The sequence below is a fragment of the Theropithecus gelada genome, chromosome 1 (assembly GCF_003255815.1).
Source record: "Theropithecus gelada isolate Dixy chromosome 1, Tgel_1.0, whole genome shotgun sequence".
NCBI classification, from domain to species: domain Eukaryota; kingdom Metazoa; phylum Chordata; class Mammalia; order Primates; family Cercopithecidae; genus Theropithecus; species Theropithecus gelada.
In genome coordinates, this window is record NC_037668.1 from 183,429,680 (window position 1) to 183,452,403 (window position 22,724).

Below are 22,724 nucleotides of genomic sequence, written 5' to 3' on the forward strand. Positions count from 1 at the left end.
GAGAAGAGAGAAAAAAGGTGTCGGGGGCTGGGCGTGGAGGCTCAGGCCTGTAATCCCAGCACTTTGGGAGTCTGAGGCGGGCAGATCACCTGAGGTCAGGAGTTTGAGACCAGCCTGGCTAACATGGTGAAACCCCGTTTCTACTAAAAATACAAAAAATTAGCTGGGCATGGTGGCACGCACCTGTAATCCCAGCTACTTGGGAGGCTGAGGCAGGAGAGTTGCTTGAACCCAGGAGGCAGAGGTTGCAGTGAGCCGAGATCACGCCATTGCGCCTGGCACAACAAGAGCAAAACTCCAATTAAAAAAAAAAAAGTGTCAGGGCCTATTGCCTTGCTGACTGCAAAATAATTTGCTGTCATGAATCCTTTAAATTGGTCCAGTTATATTGAAATTGCTTTAAGGAAGAAAAGAAAGATTTGAAATTTACGTAACAGAGGTGTGTTCCTAAGGGTAAGAGATATACAGCGGTTAGGTGCTGGATAATGGAGTTGGAGTCCCCATCATTTAGAAAAGATGTTTCTTGATTTACAATGTTGGTGGTTTTCAAGTTTTGATCTGTAACCTGGAGAATGATTTAATTTAATATTTGAGAAAAGCAACAATGTGTGGATTAATCTTATATTTGTAATGGAATGCCACTTAAGGGACCGTTCCGTGCTGGGGAGGAGAATTGCCTTAGCTCAGTTAATCTCACAGTTCCAAGGGGCAGCCTCACAGGCAGCGTGGGATAACCTAATCATGGAGTCAGCAGGCTTGGAAGTTAGGCAATTGAATTAAGTTCCACATCTGCTATTATCAGCTGAGTAAACTGCAGCACATTACTCAATTTCTCAGAGCCTCACTTTTTCCTGTAAAATATGAATAACAATAATATTGTCTTCATAGGACTTTTGTGATGACAATGAGAACATTTAGGAAAAATATTTATCATAGCACTTAGAAGTAAGTGTTCAAAAAATGGTAGCTGCTTGTATGTGGCAGGCACTGTTCTAAGACCTTCACATATGTTAATTTCTGTAATCCTCATGATACTCCTGTAAGTTAGCTACTATTATTATCATCCTTATTTTATAGACACAGAAATCAAAGCCTAGAAAGTTTAAGTAAATTGCCCAAATTCAAAGAGCTAGCAAGTAGCTGTATCAGTTAGCCATTGCTACATAACATCAAACCATTCCAAACCATTCTCATATTACTGATGTGAGAACATCAGTGTAATCTTTCTTTCTTTCTCTCTTTCTCTCTTTCTCTTTCTTTCTTTCTTTCTTTCTTTCTTTCTTTCTTTCTTTCTTTCTTTCTTTCTTTCTTTCTTTCTTTCTCTCTCTCTCTCTTCCTTCCTTCTTTCTTTTCTTTTCTTTTTTTCTTTCTTTTCTTTTCTCTCTTTCTTTCTTCTTTTTGAGACAGGATCTCATTCTGTCACCCAGGTTGGAGCGCAGTGATCAATTCGACCCTATTGTCTTCTCACTATGATCCAAGAAGGGCTTTTGGTAAGTAAAATGCAATTTTTTCCTAAGCTTAGAGAAAATCTCTGCAGTCTCAGGGATCTTTCTTGTCAAAGGAAGAAAAGGTTAAGAACATTGCTTAATTCTAACATCTTGAGTGTGGGAAGAAGGGAGCTGGAAGGAAGGGGGAAGCTATCCTTACATTTCACCTTGGCCTTGGTTTCTCTCTCCAGGTTCCCAGACTGGAATTCACATCCGCTGCTGGGAGGGGTCTCTTCTGTTCTTGGTGATTCTGTCTTCAGAGTCTGGGCCTCTGAACCCAGCAGCGACTGGGGTCTCTTTGTGGACAGACTGATCTCTCCTGCCAGGACAGTTGTCAGACTCCATCTGTCTCTTGGGGCACCCCCCTCCTCGATACTCCTGGCTCCCATGGAACAAAACAATTTTGCAGAATGCCAACAATAAGTAGATGATGTTGTCCCATGACTACAGCGGAACAAGACAAAAATAAGGCCACTTCTTGATGAGGACTGAACACCAAGCGAAGAAAAGATGCCGTAGCACCATAAAAGTAACCAACACCCCCTCTCCTGGGTAACATGAGCCACTGTTGTTTCTTCAGCAGTGACAGTGCTAGCTACACTTTGTTCCTTCTGATTCCTAGATGATCATAATGAAGGCACCGAAGTGTTTCTGCTTCCTGACACCACCCAGTTGAGAACAAATCTCTATTTCCTTAAACCCTTCCCCAAATCACCTGACAAAAAGCTCAAACCCTATAAGAAGTATCCTAATTCCCTTTTAGAAGATATCCTGGGGCTGGGTACAATGGCTCACATCTATAATCTCAGTGCTTTGGGAGCACAAAGCTGGAGGATTGCTTGAAGCCAGGAGTTCAAAATCAGCCTGGGCAACACAGTGAGAGCCCATCTCTAGAAAAAAATTAAAAAATTAGCCGGGCATGGTGGTGCATGCCTTACTCGGGAGGCTGAGGCAGGAGGTTCACTTGAGCCCAGGAAGTTGAGGTTGCAGTGAGCTATATGAATGTACCAGCTATATGAATGATCTGCACAGCAAGATCATGTCACTTAAAAAAAAAAAAAAAAGTAGAAGAAGCTGGGCGCAGTGGTTCAGGCCTGTAATCTCAGCACTTTGGGAGGCTGAGGTGGGCGAATCACGAGGTCAGGAGTTTGAGACCAGCTTGGCCAACATGATGAAACCCTGTCTCTACTAAAAATACAAAAAAATTAGCTGGGCGTGGTGGCAGACACCTGTAATCCCAGCTACTCGGGAGGCTGAGGCAGGAGAATCACTTGAACCCAGGAGGCGGCAGCTGCAGTGAGCCAAGATCATGCCACTGCACTCCAGCCTGGGTGACAGTGCAAGACTCCATCTCAAAAAAAAAAAAGATACTCTGCAGTTCCTGGGATGAGTTCTCCCTCGCTGTAGTTGGTAATACATTTGCCTTGGTTTCACTGCAGGTATGGTTCTGCTCACTAGACTTTAACATAGGTCATTATGACCAGAAGGGTCAGCATTCTCCAGGAGTTTTTACCAAATCATCTGTTCAGGACAAACTAACATCCACTGTTACCTCTATGCTACCACCCTGGTCTGGGCCACCATTGACTCTCAGTTGGATTATTGCAATTTCCTTCTAACGGATTTTCTGACTTCTCCCTTTGCTTTCAATCCCCAGGTTCTTCTCAGCACAGGACTGATAATGATCCTCTAAAAAAAAAAAAAAAGCAATGGAGATGATGTTACTTTTGTACTCCAATACTCCAATGGCTTCCATGTTGTTTAGCGTAGAAGCCAAAAGCCTTACAATGGGCCCTAAGGTCGCCCATGACCTGAACCTCTGCTTGTCATCTCCCTTCCCTCACTCTGCTCCAGCCTCACTGGCCTCCTTGCTGCTGCTTGTTCCCACCAGGCATGCTCCCTCCTCAGGACCCGTGTGCTTGCTGTTGCCTCTGACTGCTGTGTTCTTGATGCAGACATCCTCATACGCTGTTGCTGCATCCTTCTCAAGCCTTTGCTCAAATGTTACCTTCTGAACAAGATCTTTCCCGACTGCTTTGTTTAAAGTCACAATCCCCATCCTGGCACTTTTAATCCTCCTTATTCTACCTTGTTATTTTCTGTAGATTTGTTACCTACGATACGCTACATGATTTACTTATTTTGTTCATTATCTGGCTTCAGTAAGAATGGGGGCAGGGGCTGGGCATGGTGGGTCACACCTGTAATCCCAGAACCTTGGGAGGCCGAGGCGGGTGGATCACTTGAGGTCAGGAGTTCGAGACCAGTGTGGCCAATATGGTGAAACTCTGTTTCTACTAAAAATACAAAAATTAGCCAGGCATGGTTGCTCATGCCTGTAATCCCAGCTACTTGGGAGGCTGGGGCATGAGAATCACTTGAACCTGGGAGGCAGAGGTTGTGGTGAGCCAAGATCACACCATTGCACTCCAGCCTGGGTGACAGAGCAAAATTTCGTCTCAAAAAACTCACACCTGTAATCCCAGCACTTTGGGAGGCTGAGGCAGGCGGATCACGAGGTCGGGAGTTTGAGACCAGCCTGACCAACATGGTGAAACCCCATCTCTACTGAAAATACAAAAATTAGCTGGGCGTGGTGGTGGGCGCCCGTAATTCCAGCTACTCAGGAGGCTGAGGCAGGAGAATTGCTTGAATCCGGGAGGCAGAGCTTGCAGTGAGCCAAGATTGTGCCACTGCACTCCAGCCTTGGTGACAGAGTAAGACTCCGTCTCAAAAAAAAAAAAAAAGAATGGGGACAAGCTGTTTCTCTGTGATGTTCAGTGATATAGATCAAATCCTTAGAGCAAGTTGCTTAACCACTTTATGCTTCAGTTTTCTCATCTGCAAAATAGGGACAAAAATAGTACCGACGTCATAAGGATAAGATTAAACAATTTAATACATATATGAAGTATTCAGAACAGTCCCTGGACCATATTAAAGAGCTATGTAAATGTTTGTCACTATTAACAGAACCATCCACATCTTCATCACTCTTACTACCATCATTAGTTCTGGTAGCAAAGCAGCGTAGGCCAAGATGTAGAGGTAGAAGCATGTGACATAATGTGATGGGGAACTGGAGGGTAGCACTGAGGAGTAGGGACAGGCAGGGACTGTATTACAACCTGAAATCATGTATGTTGGGTTTTTCGACTGTTTACTATCTATTTCTCCCTATTAAAATGCAAACTCCAAGAAGAACTCCATGAGGAACTGGTGCGGTGAATCACTCTATGCCAGACATACAGAATAGTCACTGATAACATAGTCAGTGCTCAGTAAGTTTCTTTTCTTTTTTTTGAGATGGAGTCTTGCTCTGTCGTCCAGGCCGGAGTGTAGTAGTGCTATCTCGGCTCACTTCAACCTCTACCTCACGGGTTCAAGCAATTCTCCTGCCTCAGTCTCCCGAGTAGCTGGGATTACAGGTGCATGACACCACGCCTGGCTACTTTTTGTATTTTTAGTAGAGACGCAGTCTTGAACTCCCGAACTCAGGTGATCTGCCTGCCTCAGCCTCCCAAAGTGCTGGGATTACAGGCGTGAGCCACCGCGCCTGTCCAATAAGTATTAATTAAATGAATAATGGGTTAAGGATTTTGAACTTTGTCCTGAAAATGATGGTGAGTCAATGATGCAGGGTGGAATAATGGATGAGGAGCTAGGAAGCAAGTCATCAGTTTCTTGCTGTAAATGATGACAAGGACTCGACTGGTCATCCCTTTGCAGATAAAAGCAAGAGACTTGGTGTTGGGATGAGGATGAGGGGTGGCCTCCAGGTGGGGGTGCCATTTGTGGAGATGGGATAAATGGGAGGAGGGGCAGATTTAGGAAAAGATGAGTGTTTCCATTTGACACATATTCGAGATTTGTAGGTCTAAAGCTCAGCAGAGAGGCTGGGGTTAGAGAGCGAGGCCTGGGAGTCCCTGGTGTATAAGGGGTGGTAGAGGCCCCAGGTCCGGATGGCGACCCAGCCGGTCGTCAATTGACCACCCACTACTCGCTGTTCACAAGTCTCAGGGCTTTGTCTCCCCTGCAAGGCTGGGTATTCTTTGGGGATGGAAATACTTTCCACTGCAGCAGTAAGTACATAGTACACAGCTCTGTGCTAGGAAGATAGTCAAGAACAGAACTTGTAGAGCAGAAAGGAACCTTCAAAACCAAGTTACAGGAGAGAACTGAGGCCTGACATGGTTAAATCACATGCCTGAGGTCACTCAGCTAAGCAGCCACAGAGCTGGCTGTAGGATCGGGTCTCCAGACTGCCAGTCCAGTGCCCTTCTGAGGAGGCCGCACTACCTCAGAGTTGTGAGTTGAGTGAGCCGAGGCAGGTGACAGGGCTCGGGCTTTCGGCTTACTTGGCTTCTGTGAGCCTGAGTTTCATAATCAACAAGATTGTCAGGGGTTAACTGGGATCATGCTGCATGTAAAGCATTGTGTCTGGCACACAATAGGTGCTCAATATTGTTTACTTTCCATTCCTTTGTTCCAAGAAGGCCAGAATTTGCAATGACAAAGAAAGGATGAAAGAGTGATGGAGGGAGTTGGCTGCTGCCACCTGAAAGACTGCAAGACTGAGAGGTGAGTGACATGACCCGGGGCATCACATCCCTCATCAGCAGACAGAAAGTGGCCATTGCTTTCCTCCAGAAGGTATACAAGCAGAAGCTTGGCTCCTGCTGCCAGAGTGAGCCTGTGCCTGCTTTCCCTCCACTACCACATTTCTCACTCCTTTCTTGGCTCCGCCCTGCTTGCTCAGTGACGCAGAAGGAGGAAACTGCTCCGGCTGCAAACAGTCTTCCAGGCTTAGTGGCTGCCAAAGGAATAACAGACGTCTGAGTTGAGCAGGTAAGGCGGGCAGAAGGAGGAAATTTAGAAAAGTTCGAGAGGTCGATCTTGAAGAATTCTTGGGCTTCGGAGACTGGAGAGGTCAGGTGCTGGAGAACTTGGGAAGTGGGAGGGGAGCTCCCAGCCCTTGGCTGCCCGGAGGGATCTTCCTCCAGTGCCCTTCCAGGGTTCTGTCACAGTCCACACATTATTTATCCATGTCCTTGGTTTCTCAGGCATCTGGTCGCACAGAGAAAGTGAAACTGAAAGCAGGATTGTCTGTTGCAATGCTTCCACGGGCTAGTCTCTTCTCAACTCTGATGTGCCACTCAGGGCTTCCTGATATTTCCTCTCCTTCTCGGCTCCTTTGTTTATACCAGCCCACCTCACATCTGATTGTAATGGGGACTGTCTACACAAACACTTTGGTTCAAAGATTTCATTGCCTGGTGATCGTGTTTGTGTTGCACAATTAATTAAACCTCTAAGAGGCTAATCGATTAACCTTTGAGGCTTTGAAACCGTCAGAGTGGTGAGATTGCTGAAAAAGGGTTGCTTCGTGAAATCTATAGCAGATACAGTTATTTGAATATTCAGGCAACAGTTTCGGGCTGATGATTGAACTGGATCTGTAATTCTCAGATCTGACTGACAGTTGGATGAAATTGATAGCTGCCAGTTGCCTATTCGTGTAGTAGCTATATGCAGAGGTGTAGAAAGAATAGAATTCGTTAAGCATTTTTTTCTTCATAAAGAGATATAATTAGCTCTAACATTCATTGAGAGGCTAATATTTTGTACTTTACACACATGACTGTACTTTACACACAAGACTATTTGTTTTTGTCTCCATTTCAGGAAGCAGAAAATTGAGATTCAACAATCCAAGGTTACAGGAAGTAATAGTAAAAAATTACACAGCCACAAGCTCAAACTTAGATCTCCCTAAGGTCAGAGTACAAGCTCTTTTCACTACTGCAGATACTCCTTGACTTATGATGGGGTTACATACAGATAAACTCATCCTAAATTGAAAATATTTTAAGTCAAAAGTGCATTTAATACACCTAATCTACTGAACGTCATAGCTTATCCTAGTTTACCTTAAATGTGCTCAGAACACTTACATTAGGCTACAGTTGGGCAAAATCATCTAGCTCAAAGCTTATTTTATAATAAAGTGTTAAATGTCTCATGTATTTATCGAATGCTATGCTGAAAGTAAAAAACAGAATGGTTGTATGTGTACTTGAAGTGTGGTTTCTACTGAATGTTTATGGTTTTTCCACCATTGCAAAGTCAAAAAAATCATAAGTTGAACTATCATAAGTCAGATATTGTCTGTACTTTAAACAGGGGCACACTGTTGTACAAAGAGGACATGCACAGAGTCAGCAAACACAGTGATCAACCTTTATGGTGACATGAGAAATGCGAAGGAAAAAAAAGCCAAGAAATATATTTTTCCTATTGAATGAGGGTTCTTCTTTTTTTATTGATAAATGATTGATGTGCATATTTTCAGGGTCTTCTTTTTTTTTTTTTTTTTTTAAGAAGCCACCTATCTCTGGTAAGAATATATTTATATGACATTGAAAGCAATTCGTTAATACAGGTTAAAAATCCTAAATGCAATCATATCTTTTGAATAGTCATTCAATTCTTTGAAGTCTATCATATGAAATCTATCATAAGATCTATCATAAGAAAATAAACTAAAATAAGCTGAATTCGCTGCAACATCATTTAGAATTTTTAAATTTTAAATTTTAAAAAACCCTTTAAAACTTATTTTTGAAAACCACTCAGTAATAGAGAAATGAAACAACTGTATGATTTCATATTACACAGCCATGAAAAATGTTTTACAAGACTTTGCAGTAACACAGGAAATGACTTATGGTATGGCATTAAATGAAAGGAAGTAGGATACAAAGTTACTAACAGGGTATAATTCCAAATGTCTTAATAAATATATAGAAATATGCTAAAATATTATCATTGGCTATTTCTGGGCATTGGGACTAGAGAAATAATTTTCTTATTTTGAATTTACATATATTTATAATATTCTGTAATTTAAAAGTTTTATAAGAAATAAATATATATATTTAGAAAAATGCTAATATAATTAATTTCTCTAATCCAAGTGTTTTCTCCCTATTGTAAAATGACAAAGCACCTCTCTTTGTCGCCAGGTGGAATGTCAGAAGACTGAGAACATTGTTCCTTCCTCACACTACTGCTCTGTTGCCAGAGAATCCCAATTTACACTCAAAGCTTCTTTGATTAAGTGCAAGGAGGTAAGTTTGCATTTTCTCAAGGAAAAGGCAAAAGTGGTAGCAGGTGGCATTTACCGTCATGGAGACCAGGGATTATAACAACCCCCAGGAGGGACCCACGTCCTCCAGCGGTAGAAGGGCTACAGTGGAAGACAATCACCTGCTGATTAAAGCTGTTCAGACCGAAGATGTTGACCTGGTCCAGAAATTGCTGGAAGGTGGGGCCGATGTTAATTTTCAGGAAGAGGAAGGGGGTTGGACACCTCTGCATAACGCAGTACAAATGAGCAACGAGAACATTGTGGAACTTCTGCTTCGTTATGATGCCGACCCTGTTCTGAGGAAGAAGAATGGGGCCACGCCTTTTATCGTCGCAGCGATTGCGGGGAACGTGAAGCTGCTGGAACTTTTCCTTTCTAAAGGAGCAGATGTCAATGAGTGTGATTTTTATGGCTTCACAGCCTTCATGGAAGCCGCTGTGTATGGTCATGTCAAAGCCCTAAAATTCCTTTATGAGAGAGGAGCAAATGTGAATTTGAGGCGAAAGACAAAGGAGGATCAAGAGCGGCTGAGGAAAGGAGGAGCCACAGCTCTCATGGACGCTGCCAAAGAAGGACACATAGAGGTCTTGAAGATTCTCCTTGACGAGATGGGGGCAGATGTCAACACCTGTGACAATATGGGCAGAAATGCCTTGATCCATGCTCTCCTGAGCCCTCACGATAGGAATGTGGAGGCTATTACGCATCTGCTGCTGGACCATGGGGCTGATGTCAATGTGAGGGGAGAAAGAGGGAAGACGCCCTTGATCCTGGCAGTGGAGAACAAGCACTTGGGTTTGGTGGAGAGGCTTCTGGAGCAAAAGCACATAGAGATTAATGACACAGACAGTGACGGCAAAACAGCACTGCTGCTTGCTGTTGAACTCAAACTGAAGGACATCGCCAAGTTGCTGTGCGACCGTGGAGCCAGTACAGATTGTGGGGATCTTGTTATGATAGCCAGGCGGAATTATGACCATTCCCTTGTGAAGTGTCTTCTCTCTCATGGAGCCAAAGAACATTTTCACCCTCCTGCCGAAGACTGGAAGCCTCAGAGCTCACACTGGGGGGCAGCCCTGAAGGATCTCCACAGAATATACCGCCCTATGATTGGCAAACTCAAGTTCTTTATTGACGAAAAATACAAAATTGCTGATACTTCAGAAGGAGGCATCTACCTGGGGTTCTATGAGAAGCAAGAAGTAGCCGTGAAGACGTTCTGTGAGGGCAGCCCACGTGCACGGCAGGAAGTCTCTTGTCTGCAAAGCAGCCGAGAGAACAGTCACTTGGTGACATTCTATGGGAGTGAGAGCCACAGGGGCCATTTGTTTGTGTGTGTCACTCTCTGTGAGCAGACTCTGGAAGCATGTTTGGAGGTGCACAGAGGGGAAGATGTGGAAAATGAGGAAGATGAGTTTGCCCGAAATGTCCTGTCATCTCTATTTAAGGCTGTTCAAGAATTACACTTGTCCTGTGCATACACCCACCAGGATCTGCAACCACAAAACATCTTAATAGGTGAGTCCCCAATTCCCAATTCTCTCTTAGAAATTATGGGATCTTTGTTTATGAAAGGAAAAGTTTTTCATTGCAGGGAGGAAAGGCCTAGAGTAAATGTGGATGATTCAATTTGAGGATCATTACAATAAATTCATAATTACAGTGCAGTGTCTCCTGCTACCAGTTATAACTGGGTTCTGTTAGTCTACATGGAGGTTGTTTGATGCCAACAGAATACCAGGCTAGCCTTATATTGCCATTGGCAAAATAAACAGATGATGGCCTGTCATGGATCAAAGTAGCTCTAGAAATTTGAGAATCCTAGAGGTGAGTTCCTTCAGACAAGTTGGCAGTAACCATGAAATTTACTGGCAAAATTGAGGTCAAAGTTGAGGATGTCAGGACAAGATGTGATGTAGTGAAGACACAGACTCCAAGGCAGAACAAGTCAGAATCCACTGGTCCAAGCCAAACAAAGGAAAGAAAAATAGCATTTTCTTTTAAATGTTAAAAGAAAAGCAGAGCTGACCGGAAAGTCCCAGGAAGCAATATGGTACAGGGTAGCAAGCCAGGGCTTCAGCGATGATTAGGGTGACTTGAAGCCTAGTCTCACCAGTTTGTAGCTTTATAACCTCAGACAAGTCCCTTGATACTGTGAGCCTCAGTTTCTTCACTTGAGACTGATAATGCCTCCTTCATCAGTTTGTTATGAGGTCTAAGTGCGATGATGAAGTAGTAAGTCATTTGGTACGTCATAGGTGCTCAGGAAAGGCTGTCCTTGCCTAAAGGTCTAAGCAGAGTACATACCGGATCCATAGACATGCACTGAGATTTAAGCTCAGTGTAAGGGAATAGCTCCTTTACAAATCTGTGTTTTTGGCCCCTGGAACTGCATGAACGAGGAGCTGGTTAAATTTATCCTCATCCCATTCATGTCCTTTGTAGGGACATGGATGCAGCTGGAAACCATCATTCTCAGCAAACTATCACAGGAACAGAAAACCAAATACCGCATGTTCTCATTCATAGGTGGGAACTGAACAGTGAGAACACTTGGACACAGGAAGGGGAATATCACACACTGGGGCCTGTCGTGGGGTGGGGGAAGGGGGAGGGACAGCATTAGGAGATATACCTAATGTGAATGATGAGTTAATGGGTGCAGCACACCAACATGGCACATGTATACATATGTAACAAACCTGCATGTTGTGCACCTGTACCCTAGAACATAAAGTATAATAAAAAAATTTTGTCCTCATCCATTCCTACCCCCTGACCTGGAAAAAATAAAATGTAAGTGCTGCTCTTGGCAGGTACCTAATAGATCAAATGAAACAGTGCACATGGCAGTGTTTTGAGGGGTGAATGGCAATACAGATATAAGGTTTATTATTGCCTTCCACGGAGATGATGATTTTTACAGCATGTTACATATTTATGTAAATCAATCGACTCTCACTTTATGGAGAATGAGTATTTTCAACGTGCCTCTGCACACTTTTCCTTAGATTCTAAGAATGCTGTTCACCTGGCAGATTTTGATAAGAGCATCAAGTGGACTGGAGATCCACAGGAAGTCAAGAGAGATCTAGAGGTAAATTCTACAATCCAGTTTACCTTTCTTCTTTCTGCCTCCTTATTCTTTCATGTAGTAGTCAGGGTTCTCTAGAGGGACAGAACTAGTAGGACATATGTATATATGAAAGAGAGTTTATTAAGGAGAATTGACTCACATGGTCACAACATAAAGTCCCACAATAGGCCATCTGCAAGTTGAAGAACAAGGAAGCCAGTGGTGGATCAGTCTGAGTACCAAAACCTCAAAAGTAGGGAAGCTGACAGTGCAGCCTTCAGTCTGTGGCCAAAGGCCTGAGAGCCCCTGGCAAACCACTGGTGTAAGTCCAAAAGTCCACAAGCTGAAGAACTTGGATACTGATGTTTGAGGGCAGGAAGCATCCAGCACAGGAGAAAGAGGAAGGCCAGAAGTCTTAGCAAGTCATCTGCTCTTTCATTTTCTGCCTGCTTTATTTTAGCCATGCTGGCAGCTGATTAGATGGTGCCCACCCAGACTGAAGGTGGGTCTGCCTCTCCCAGTCCACTGACTCAAATGTTACTCTCTTTTGGCAACACCCTCACAGACACACCCAGGGATAATACTTTGCATCCTTCAACTCAGTCAAGTTGACAATATTAACCATCACCGTTCACTACCTTATTTCTTATGGGCAATTGGAGGGCTTTCTATTTTAACCAGGAAAAAAAGAATGTTCAAGGCTTTCCCCATCTTGCTCACTGTCCCGACTCCCCTGCAGGCCACGGCATTTCCTTGGGCTTCTCCTTCAGCAGAGCTTTCAGGATGACAAGGGGAACGTGCAACAGCTTGGGTCGGTGCAGAGTTGGCTGTCGCTGTGTCCCCTTACTGTATCTCTTTGATTCTCTCTTCCTCCATTAGCTTAATAAGTAAATAAACTGAGCATGCCACATCTTCTCTCCAGGAGAGAATTTCAAATATCTTCAATATTCATTGAGGAGTTATTTTTCTACCTGAGAACAAAGGTTTCTTTCACCACAAATTCAAACTCATGGGCTACGCTCTGAAGAAGGCCGGATACTAAGGTTCTCTGAAAACTCCTGGGAGGAGTGAGGTCAATTCCCAGCTTGAAAGAACCTAAGCTTGGCCAAAAAGATGACGACTCTGAAATAGCTGTTGCTCCTGAGAGGGCATGGAGATTGGCCACTATAGGCCAAAGCCCCCAGGCTGATTCTGACCCTGTCAGGGTAGGTCTTTCCTGGAGAGTTTTGCAGGGTGCTGCACTTTCAACCCAATGGACAAGACTCTCCATCCATATGTCTGGCCTCCTGGTTTGGTGGCACCAGATTTCGGCTCCTTCCTTGACTGGTGGCTAGTGCAAAGAGTTCCTTCGGCGACCTTCTTCTTGGCCTTTCCTCCTGGCCATGGCCTAATGCCCGGGGTCATCACTGCACCTCTCCTGGCCTAGACTGACTTTTTTATTTGCTGCGTGATATAGCCTCAGACCCAAAGTCCCAGTTCCCAGCCAGGCTCCCAGTTCTCCCTTTGTTTAAAGCATTCTCCCTTTCCTCAATTTATCTATATTCTATCCATACATTTGAGGCCCAGCTCAAATCTCTCTTCCTCCGAGCAGTCTGCCCTAACAACTGTGACTCATATGTATCTTTTGCTCTTCATAAAACTAAGTGGTGTGGGCCATATACTGCCTTGAAGAGGTCTCTATGCACAAATCTGTGTCTTCCCTCCCTAACAAGCCTACAAATTTCTTGAGATTCCTCCTATCATCTTGTTTGCTAATAGCCTGCACCACTCCTTCCAGGGTTACCCTAATAATTAGTAAGCACCTTTGGCTTGATTTACGGCTTTTGTGCAGGACCTTGGACGGCTGGTCCTCTATGTGGTAAAGAAGGGAAGCATCTCATTTGAGGAGCTGAAGGCTCAAAGTAATGAAGAGGTAGTTCGACTTTCTCCAGATGAGGAAACTAAGGACCTCATTCATCGTCTCTTCCACCCTGGGGAACATGTGAGGGACTGTCTGGGTGACTTGTTAGGTCATCCCTTCTTTTGGACTTGGGAGAGGTAAGTAAAACTTTGAGCAGATGCTACAGGCTTCCAGGATGGAGAGGGTGAGGTGGTGCAGACAGAAGTCTGGGCTGCACATCAGGAGACCCAGGCTTTTTTCTCAGCTTGGGATTTACTGGCTGTGTGTCCTTGGAGAGATGACTTAACCTCTCTGGAATCTGCTTTTCATTTCTGAAGAATAAGGAGGGAAAAAAAGAGATGCTTGCCTCTCCCATCATGCAGAATTTTTGAAGACATGGTTGTATTACTTTTATTAAAAATCAAAATCTGGCCAGGCGCGGTGGCTCATGCCTGTAATCCCAGCACTTTGGGAGGCCGAGGTGGGCAGATCACAAGGTCAGGAGTTCCAGACCAGCCTGGTCAGCATGGTGAAACCCCATCTCTACTAAAAATACAAAAATTAGCCGAGCGTGGTGGCAGGCGCCTGTAATGCCAGCTACTTGGGAGGCTGAGGCAGGAGAATCACTTGAACCCGGGAGGTGGAGGTTGCTGTGAGCCAAGATTGTACCACTACATTCCAGCCTGGGGGACAGAGTAAGACTCCATCTCAAAAAAAAAAAAAAAAGAAAACACAAAAACGCCAAAATCTAACAGTTTCCTTTTTCTAGAAAAGGAAAGGGAGGGATGGGGTGATCATGATCATTTAGATCATTTAGTCATCTTCAGCCGCTATAGGACGCTTCGGAATGTGGGAAATGAATCCGACATCAAAACACGAAAACATAAAAGTGAGATCCTCAAACTACTGCAACCTGGGCCTTCTGAACATTCTGTAAGTTTTGACAAGTGGACGACTAAGGTATGAATAATTCCTACAGTGCAGGGGTTATTCCAGCAATAAGAATTTGTGTAATGTTTTATGTTAGTTTTTCTATCTTATTTTATACCAGTGGCCAACCAGAGCCTGAAAGAGGTGATTTCCTCTCCTGTCCTCCCCATTCCTATTCCCTTAGGCTCCCCACTGGGGTGTCTACTTCCAGAGAGAGAAGCTGGCTCTCTCTCTCTCGCATTCATACCCATGTCCCTCTGATAGACTGTTATTCAGGCTCCCCCTGGATAGCCTTATCCCAGCCCACGAGCCTTTCCCTCACACTTGGCTGATAATCCTATTACCATTATGGCAAGAGCAGCTGACTAAATAGAACTTAATCCAAGGGAAGTGCTTCACCATGAGGCGTTTCAGTCCGGGTACAGCCTGGTTGCCTCCACTGCCTGTGAACAGCCCAGCTCTCAGGATCCACACACAGACCTACGTTCTGCCTGAGGAAATAGACTATGAAGAAAAGATGATCTTTCAAATTGCTCTCTTTAAGAAAAGTTCCATATAACTTGCATTAAGTATAGTGGAACTCTACAAAATTATTCACCATCTCAATCTAGTCAGTACTGTCAGAACTTTCATTATTAATTAACAAACATCTATACAATACCAATTATGTGCTAGACCCATGCAAGGCCCTGAGCATACAAAGCAGAATACAGTGTGTCCCTGTGGGGCTGAGAAGCCCATGGAAATGATGCTGTGGGATGTGTGCTGGGCATCCCAGGGACATGTGCAAAGCACTATGGGAGAACCCATAATCTTCAGGTCTTGGAAACCAACAGCTTCCTATCCTAGGCCTGACCTGGGATACTGCTTCTCCTGATTCTTGTTTTGCTTTCCTTCGCTCACTGGTCTCTAGACTGCACATCACACTCATAATTACTGGCTTATGGTCCATTTTCCTTGCTAGCCTATAAGGTCCATGAAGGCAGAGACTACCCATTGTCTTGTGAGTTATTGTATCCCTGGCATGGAGTAGATGTGCCATAACTCTACTAAACGAATGTCTATCAAACTTTGGCTAAAACTTTAACTTGTAGAAACAAAGGAATTTGAAAGCAGCTGTGATAATGATAGCTAATGATTACACAGTACTTGATTATGTAGCAGCCGTAGTTCTTGGGACTTTACATGAGTTACCACATTTAATCCTTATCACAACTGCTGAGACAATCATCTATATTTTGCAGATGAGCAAGTTGAGGCACAGACAAATAATTTTTCCAACTACACAGAACCAGTAAGGGGTGCACCAGGATTTGAAGCTGGGAAGGATGGCTGCAGAGGCCATGTGCTTAAGCCACACTACTACACAAAGCTATGATGGTGTCAAGTCTACCAACTCATTTATTCACTGAGGAAACTGAGGCTCAGAGACCACACTCAAATTACTCATGCCTGGACAGTCAGAGATTGGCAGAGCTGGAAAGAGGAACTTGTTCTTTTATTCCCAATGTATTGGTTCTTTTCCCGAAATTCCATGAGCTTATATTGAATTTTGATAGACTTCAAGTTTTAACTTCAAGTTTGACTTTTTAATCCCCATTTTACACTTTGTTTTCCTGCTGACTTGCCCCTTTTCATGGTCACACAATTAATTTTGTTAGCATATGTCTGGAGCCCAAGTTTTCCAGCTTGTATGACTGTATTGGTTCTTGACTTGCCCCATCCTGCCACACATACATGCTTGACATTTCTCATGGGTGTTCTGCACAGAGTGCACCTGGCCAGTCTCAGCAGCATCCTCACTAGCATTGCTCTTTCATCAGTTACTCTTCCTAAGTGACCCACTGGATTATTGACTGTTTCATTTTGATCTTGTAGCCCAAACTCTTTCTAAATATGAGAGCCATCTATGGCTCTGTATCTATGAGGGTGACAAGCACAGAGAAAGAGGATGACATTACTATGATATGAAAGGAGTTGCCCTGGGATACCTGCAGGCAAGAAGAAACAAGTAACCTTGTTTAAAATATAAATTTTAGAGGGTACTAGTACAGTTTTGTTACATGGATATATTGTGTAGTGGTACAATTGGGCTTTTAGTTTAACCATTACCTGAATAATGTACATTGTACCCATTAAGTAATTTCTCATCCCTCTCCCTCCTCCAACCCTCCCACTTTTCCAAGTCTCTAATTCTGTTATTCCACTCTGTACATCCATGTGTACACATTATTGAGCTCCCACTTATAAGTGAGAACATGTGATACTTGACTTTCTGTTTGTGAGTCATTTCACTTAAGATAATGGCCTCTAGTTCCATCCATGTGGCTACGAAAGACATGATTTCATTCTTCTTTTTTATGACTGAAATATATATATGTATGTAAACATTTTCTTTATCTAATCATCTGTTGATGGACACTGAGGTGGATTCCATATCTTTGCTATTATGAATAGTGCTGTAATAAACATATGAGTGCAGGTATCTTTTTGATACAAGGTTTCTTGGGCTGAGTACAATGGCTCACGCCTGTAATCCCAGCACTTTGGGAGGCCGAGGTGGGTGGATCACTTGAGGTCAGGAGTTTGAGACCAGCCTGGCCAAAATGCTGAAACCCTGTCTCTACTAAAAATGCAAAACTTAGCCAAGCATTGTGGCACACGTCTGTAATCCCAGCTACTTGGGAGGCTGAGGCATGAGAATTGCTTCAGCCTATGAAGCAGAGGTTGCAGTGAGCTGAGATGGTGCCACTGCACACCAGAGCATTTTTTCATATGCTTTTTGGCCATTTGTATGTCTTCTTTTGAGAAACGTCTATTCATGTCATTTGCCCACCTTTTAATGAGGTTATTATCTTTTATTGTTAAGTTGTTTGAATTCCTTGTAAATTCTGGATATCAGTCCTCTGTTGGATGCATAGTTTGCAAATATTTTTTTCCCATGCTGCAGGTTGTTTGTTCGCCCTGTTTATTTCTTTTGCTGTGCAGAAGTTTTTAGTTTAATTAAACCCCATCTCTCTTTATTTTCGTTGTTTGTGCTTTTGAGGTCTTAGTCATGAATTCTTTGCCTACACCAATGTCCAGAAGAGTTTTTCCTAGGTTTTCTTTTAGTATTTTTATAGTTTCAGATCCTACATTTAAGTCTTTAATCCATCTTGAGTTGATTTTTGTATACAGTGTGAGAGAAAGGTCTAGTTTTAATCTTCTACATACGGCAATCTAATTGTCCCAGCACCACTTACTGAATAGTGTATCCTTTTCCCAGTGTGTGTTTTTGCTGACTTTGTCAAAGATCAGTTGGTTGTGGATACGTGGCTTTATTTGTGGGTTCTCTGTTCTGTTCCATTGATCTATGTGTCTATTTTTATACCAGTACTGTGCTGTTTTTGTTATCTTAGCCTTGCGGAATAATTGGAAGTGTATCATAATGTGATGCCTCCAACTTTGTTCTTTTTCCTTAAGATGCCTGTGGCTGTTGGGGCTCTTTTTTGGTTTCATGTGAATTTTAGGATTGTTTTTTCTAATTCTGTGAAAAATGATGTTGGTATTTTGATAGCGATTGCGTTGAATGTGTAGATTGCTTTGGGCAGGGTGATCACTTTAACAATATTAATTATTCCTTTTGGAAATATACCTAGAAAAACAAAAACAAACAAACCAAAAAAACCCGTTCACTTTGGCCATGGTTGCAGGCCTGGTTTCAGTCTGAACAGCCCTTTTAAAGAAAGAAATGTAATCAAGTACGAATTTGAAAGGGTGGCCACAGGATAAAAATATTGTATAGTATAATAGCAAATTTCCTAGTATAGTAGTCAAAGATTTTTTAACCATATTTTAATATATTTAATTTCTTATGAAAACAATTTACTTAGAAAATACAGACACACATTTGAACATACTTATAATCTCACGTGCAGACACAATTATATATATAGTTTTAATTTTTAAAAATTTTTAATTTTTTTGCTGAGCGCAGTGTCTCATGCCTGTAATGACCAGCATTTTGGGAGGCTAAGGTGGGCGAATCATGAGGTCAGGAGTTTGAGACCAGCCTGGCCAACATGGTGAAACCCTGTCTCTACTAAAAATACAAAAAAAAAAAATTAGCTGGGCATAGTGGCAGGTGCCTGTAATCCCAGCTACTCAGGAGGCTGAGGCAGGAGAATTGCTTGAACCTGAGAGGCGGAGGTTGCAGTGAGCTGAGATCGCGCCACTGCACTCCAGCCCTGGCGACAGAGTGAGACTCCATCTCACAAAAAAAAAAAAGTATTATTTTGAGATGGAGTGTCGCTCTGTTGCCAAGGCTGGAGTGCAGTGCCGCGATCTCAGCTCACTGCAAACTCCACCTCCCAGGTTTAAGAGACTCTCCTACCTTCGTCTCCCAAGTAGCTGAGATTACAGGCGGTGCCACCACGCCCGGCTAATTTTTGTGTTTTTAGTAGAAACAAGGTTTCACTATGTTGGCCAGGCTGGTCTCAAACTCCTGACCTCGGGTGATCTGCCCATTAAGACCTCTCAGAGTGCTGGGACTACAGATGTGAGCCACCGCGCCCGGCCCAGACACAATTATAGTTAGCATTTTGGTATACAGCATTTACTTCCCTTTTAAAATTATTTTGCTTTATTAATTAGTTGGTAATTATAGAATATATGAATATATTCAAATTTATATTTTGCCTTTTGGTATGAATATTCCATCATGATTTATTTTGTGTTGCTACCACATTTTTGTGTTATTTTTTGTTTTTTTAGATTAATGCAGATGTTATGAAAAAAATGAACGAGTTTTATAAAAAAAATGGCAATTTCTACCAGAACACTGTGGGTGATCTGCTAAAGTTCATCCGGAATTTGGGAGAACACATTGATGAAGAAAAGCTTAAAAAGTAAGTATTGCTTTCATTCCTACAAATTATATGTGAAATGAGAACAATTTAAAAAATCCAATTCTAAGTTTATATCTATGATGAAAAAAAGAAAATTTATTTTGATGAAAGAAAAGTAATTCCTTCCCTCTGTGTAAAAGGGCTATCACTGTGGCCTTACAATTAATGAGGGACATGTCCAGCAGGCTTTCATCTTCTTTGTTATTTTTTTGTTGGATAAATGGTAAAACAAATTGAACAGGAGCTAGTGACTCCCTTCTGTGAAGTAACACAGGAGACTGGATGGCTAGATAAAGTGAATGTAGAGTTACATACGTCTAAAAATAGCCCACATTAGTTCGATCAACTTTTGCTGACAAAAATATTAGCTACAAACTCACAAAAAAGTCTTACAGTTCAGGGCTCTTCTAGAGTTTGGAATTATAGGTAGAGGATTGTGGCATTGCACTATTTCCATTTTATGAATGAACAATCTAAAGTGCAGAAAGATTGTGGCCAAAGGTTGCACAATTAGTTGAAGAGTCAGGGGTGGAGTCTTGCTCTGTCAGATCCAAAGTCCTTATTCATTCTGCAATAGAAATCAAGCGAGCAAAGAGATCTTCAGGGCCATATGCTGTGAAGTGGGGAAGAATAATTTGGGGCAAGCATGCTGAACCATTTGTGTTTTATTTCAGGATGAAATTAAAAATTGGAGACCCTTCCCGGTATTTTCAGAAGACATTTCCAGATCTGGTGATCTATGTCTATACAAAACTACAGAACACAGAATATAGAAAGCATTTCCCCCAAACCCACAGTTCAAACAAGCCTCAGTGTGATGGAGCTGGTGGGACCAGTAGGTTGGCCAGCCCTGGGTGCTGATGGACTGATTTGTTGGAGTTCAGGGAACTACTTATTAGCTGTAAAGTCCTTGGCAAGTCACAACGTTCTGGGCCTTTTAACTCACCAGGTTGCTTATGAGGGATGAGTTGTATAGCTGATATGTCAGTCCCTGGCATTGTGTATTCCATATGTCTATAACAAAAGCAGTATATGCCCAGACTACACTAGTCCATCAGCCTTATCCACTAACTGGGACGACACTCTGCTAAGATTCCTTTTGTCAATTGCACCAAAAGAATGAGTGCCTTGACCCCTAATGCTGCATATGTTACAATTCTCTCATTTAATTTTCCCAATGATCTTGCAACACAGGGATTATCATCCCCATTTAAGAACTGAGGAACCTGAGACTCAGAGAGTGTGAGCTACTGGCCCAAGCTTATTCAATTTATTCCTAGCACTTTATAAATGGACGTGGTGTTATTGGTACCTCTCATTTGGGCACCTTAAAACTTAACTATCCTTCCAGGGCTCTTCCAGATGAGTCCCAAAACATATATAGGGGCTCCAGGAAGCTCATTCACTCATTCATTCATTCAGTATTTATTGAGCATCTAGTATAAGTCTGGGCACTGGGTGCATGAATTCCACTCCTTCCAGAACCAACTGCATTGGTTTTCCATGACCTTAGGCAGTAGTTCTCAACTAGGGCCAATTTTGCACTGCAGAGAGCATTTAGCAGTGTCTGAAGAAGTTTTTGGTGTCACAGCTTTGTGGGGCGCATGCTATGGCATTTAGTGAGTCAAGACCAGGGATGCTGCCAAACCTACCTTGCACAGGACAGCCCCTGCAACAAAGAATTATCCAGACCAAATATCAATGGTGCTGAGGTTGAGAAAGCCTGCCCTAAGGGGTTGGGATGCTTTTGAACTATCTTAGGGCCCAGGACTGTGGAGTGTGTGGACCACCCCGCAGAGGAGGGACTCAGATTTGTTTACTCTTGCTGAATGTGTAGCGATGGAGTTCCTTCTGGTGTCAACCCCTCAGGAGGCTCCCAGGCCTCCCTCACTTCCCATACCCAGTCTAGGAGCTCTTTCTGGCCCCAAGCACCCAGAGCTTTCCTCCACCTTTTAGTTTTGGTTCCTCCACTGGAATGTAGGCTCCTTACGGGTGATGGCTATCTTTTCTTGACTTTGTATCTTCATTGCCAAGCAAAAAGTCTGCCAAGTGGGAATGTTCAATAAATATGCATTGAATAATGAATGAACCATCTTCGTACATGAATAATAATACTGCCTTACATTTTCTGGTGCTTTATAATGTATACATTACATCTGCATATTTTATTTTATTTAATTTTCAAAACAATCCTTTAAGGTCAACATTGTTATCCTTATTTTGCTAATGAGGAAACTAAGGTTAGAAACATTTTGATTTCCTCTAGGACATATAGCTAGGAAGTGTTACTGTCTTGATTTGAACAAATTTTCTGGTGCTAAGTCTGATGTTCTTTCCATGAATTACTGTGGTGGTTTAGATGGAACTTTGTAATGGGAATAAAACAGTACCTTAGGTTCTTTCTGAAAAGGAGGTATCTAGCAATGGATAAATAGATATCACCAAATGAAATTAAATGTTGGTTAGGAACAGATTTAAGGCTTAAAAAATATTTTATGAGCAGCAAGATTGCTTTAACTTTTAAAATGAAGCTTTGGTTGTCTGATTTGTAATGAGCACCTGGATATGTCAATCAACATGCCCATTTGTGAAGCTTACTCAATAAAACTTTAAATCATCTTATTTAGTCTGATTTTCTTTAAGTGACATTTCCACTTCAGGGAGTGGGTGATATCTACAATAGGAAATATTCGCTAAGTAATTCCTGGGTAAGTTTTAAGAAAGGACATCCTGCTGTCTGAAAATGGAAAAAGGAGCTATTTTTGACTCTCTAGTAATTCTGGAACAATGTGGGCCTAGCACGTAGCGAGAGAAAGGAGGAAATGATCATTTTTCCCTCTGCTTGAGTTCTCTGAGAGTTTCTGTTGACACTCTGCAAACAGTTCTCATTCAGTTGTCATCACCACAAACATTTCATTGAGCATGTAGTTCATATCAGGTCCTGTGTTAGGCAGGCTGATTCTGCGCTCTTGCTCGGGGGTAAAAGCTCTATCCCCATATGTTTTACTCAGCAGTTGGTGGCATTTACGTGTCTCTCCAATAGGCCTGAGAGGGAGAGGTCATATCCCAGTTCCTCACATGGTGCCTGGTATAAGTATGTAGTGTGTTTAAGTTATAAGATACTCCTTGAATTCACAGGTTGAGAAGAACGTTTAACATTTGATTTTTGGTGGATCTTTACTGGAGCTGCAGCCTGGGAGAGAGGTAAGTCTTGGAGCTGAGCCCTGGGTCAGCTCTTCCATTCTGTACTCCATCAATTTTAGGACACAGTGGGCTTTCAAGATGATTTGGGTAAAGAACAGCACAACCTTCCTCT

General features: G+C 42.7%; 1 protein-coding gene across 1 annotated transcript; it reads left to right on the plus strand.

Moving 5' to 3' along the window:
- The first annotated feature begins 6,218 nt into the window (after positions 1-6,218).
- Positions 6,219-22,030, plus strand: RNASEL (ribonuclease L). The gene is made up of 7 exons (XM_025397584.1): positions 6,219-6,335; positions 8,513-10,155; positions 11,649-11,734; positions 13,545-13,750; positions 14,420-14,552; positions 19,275-19,408; positions 20,083-22,030. Exons 2-7 carry the CDS (start codon positions 8,676-8,678, stop codon positions 20,267-20,269), a joined length of 2,226 nt encoding a protein of 741 aa, XP_025253369.1. The 5' UTR covers positions 6,219-6,335; positions 8,513-8,675; the 3' UTR covers positions 20,270-22,030.
- The last annotated feature ends 694 nt before the right edge of the window (positions 22,031-22,724 follow it).

What these genes read in the sequence shown, in the direction of transcription:
- RNASEL (XM_025397584.1), top strand. Translation starts at nt 8,676, where the DNA reads ATGGAGACCAGGGATTATAACAACCCCCAGGAGGGACCCACGTCCTCC. An exon ending in TTGACAAGTGGACGACTAAG is followed by an intron (nt 14,553 to 19,274) that starts GTATGAATAATT and finishes TTGTTTTTTTAG; the next exon opens with ATTAATGCAGATGTTATGAA. An exon ending in GATGAAGAAAAGCTTAAAAA is followed by an intron (nt 19,409 to 20,082) that starts GTAAGTATTGCT and finishes GTTTTATTTCAG; the next exon opens with GATGAAATTAAAAATTGGAG.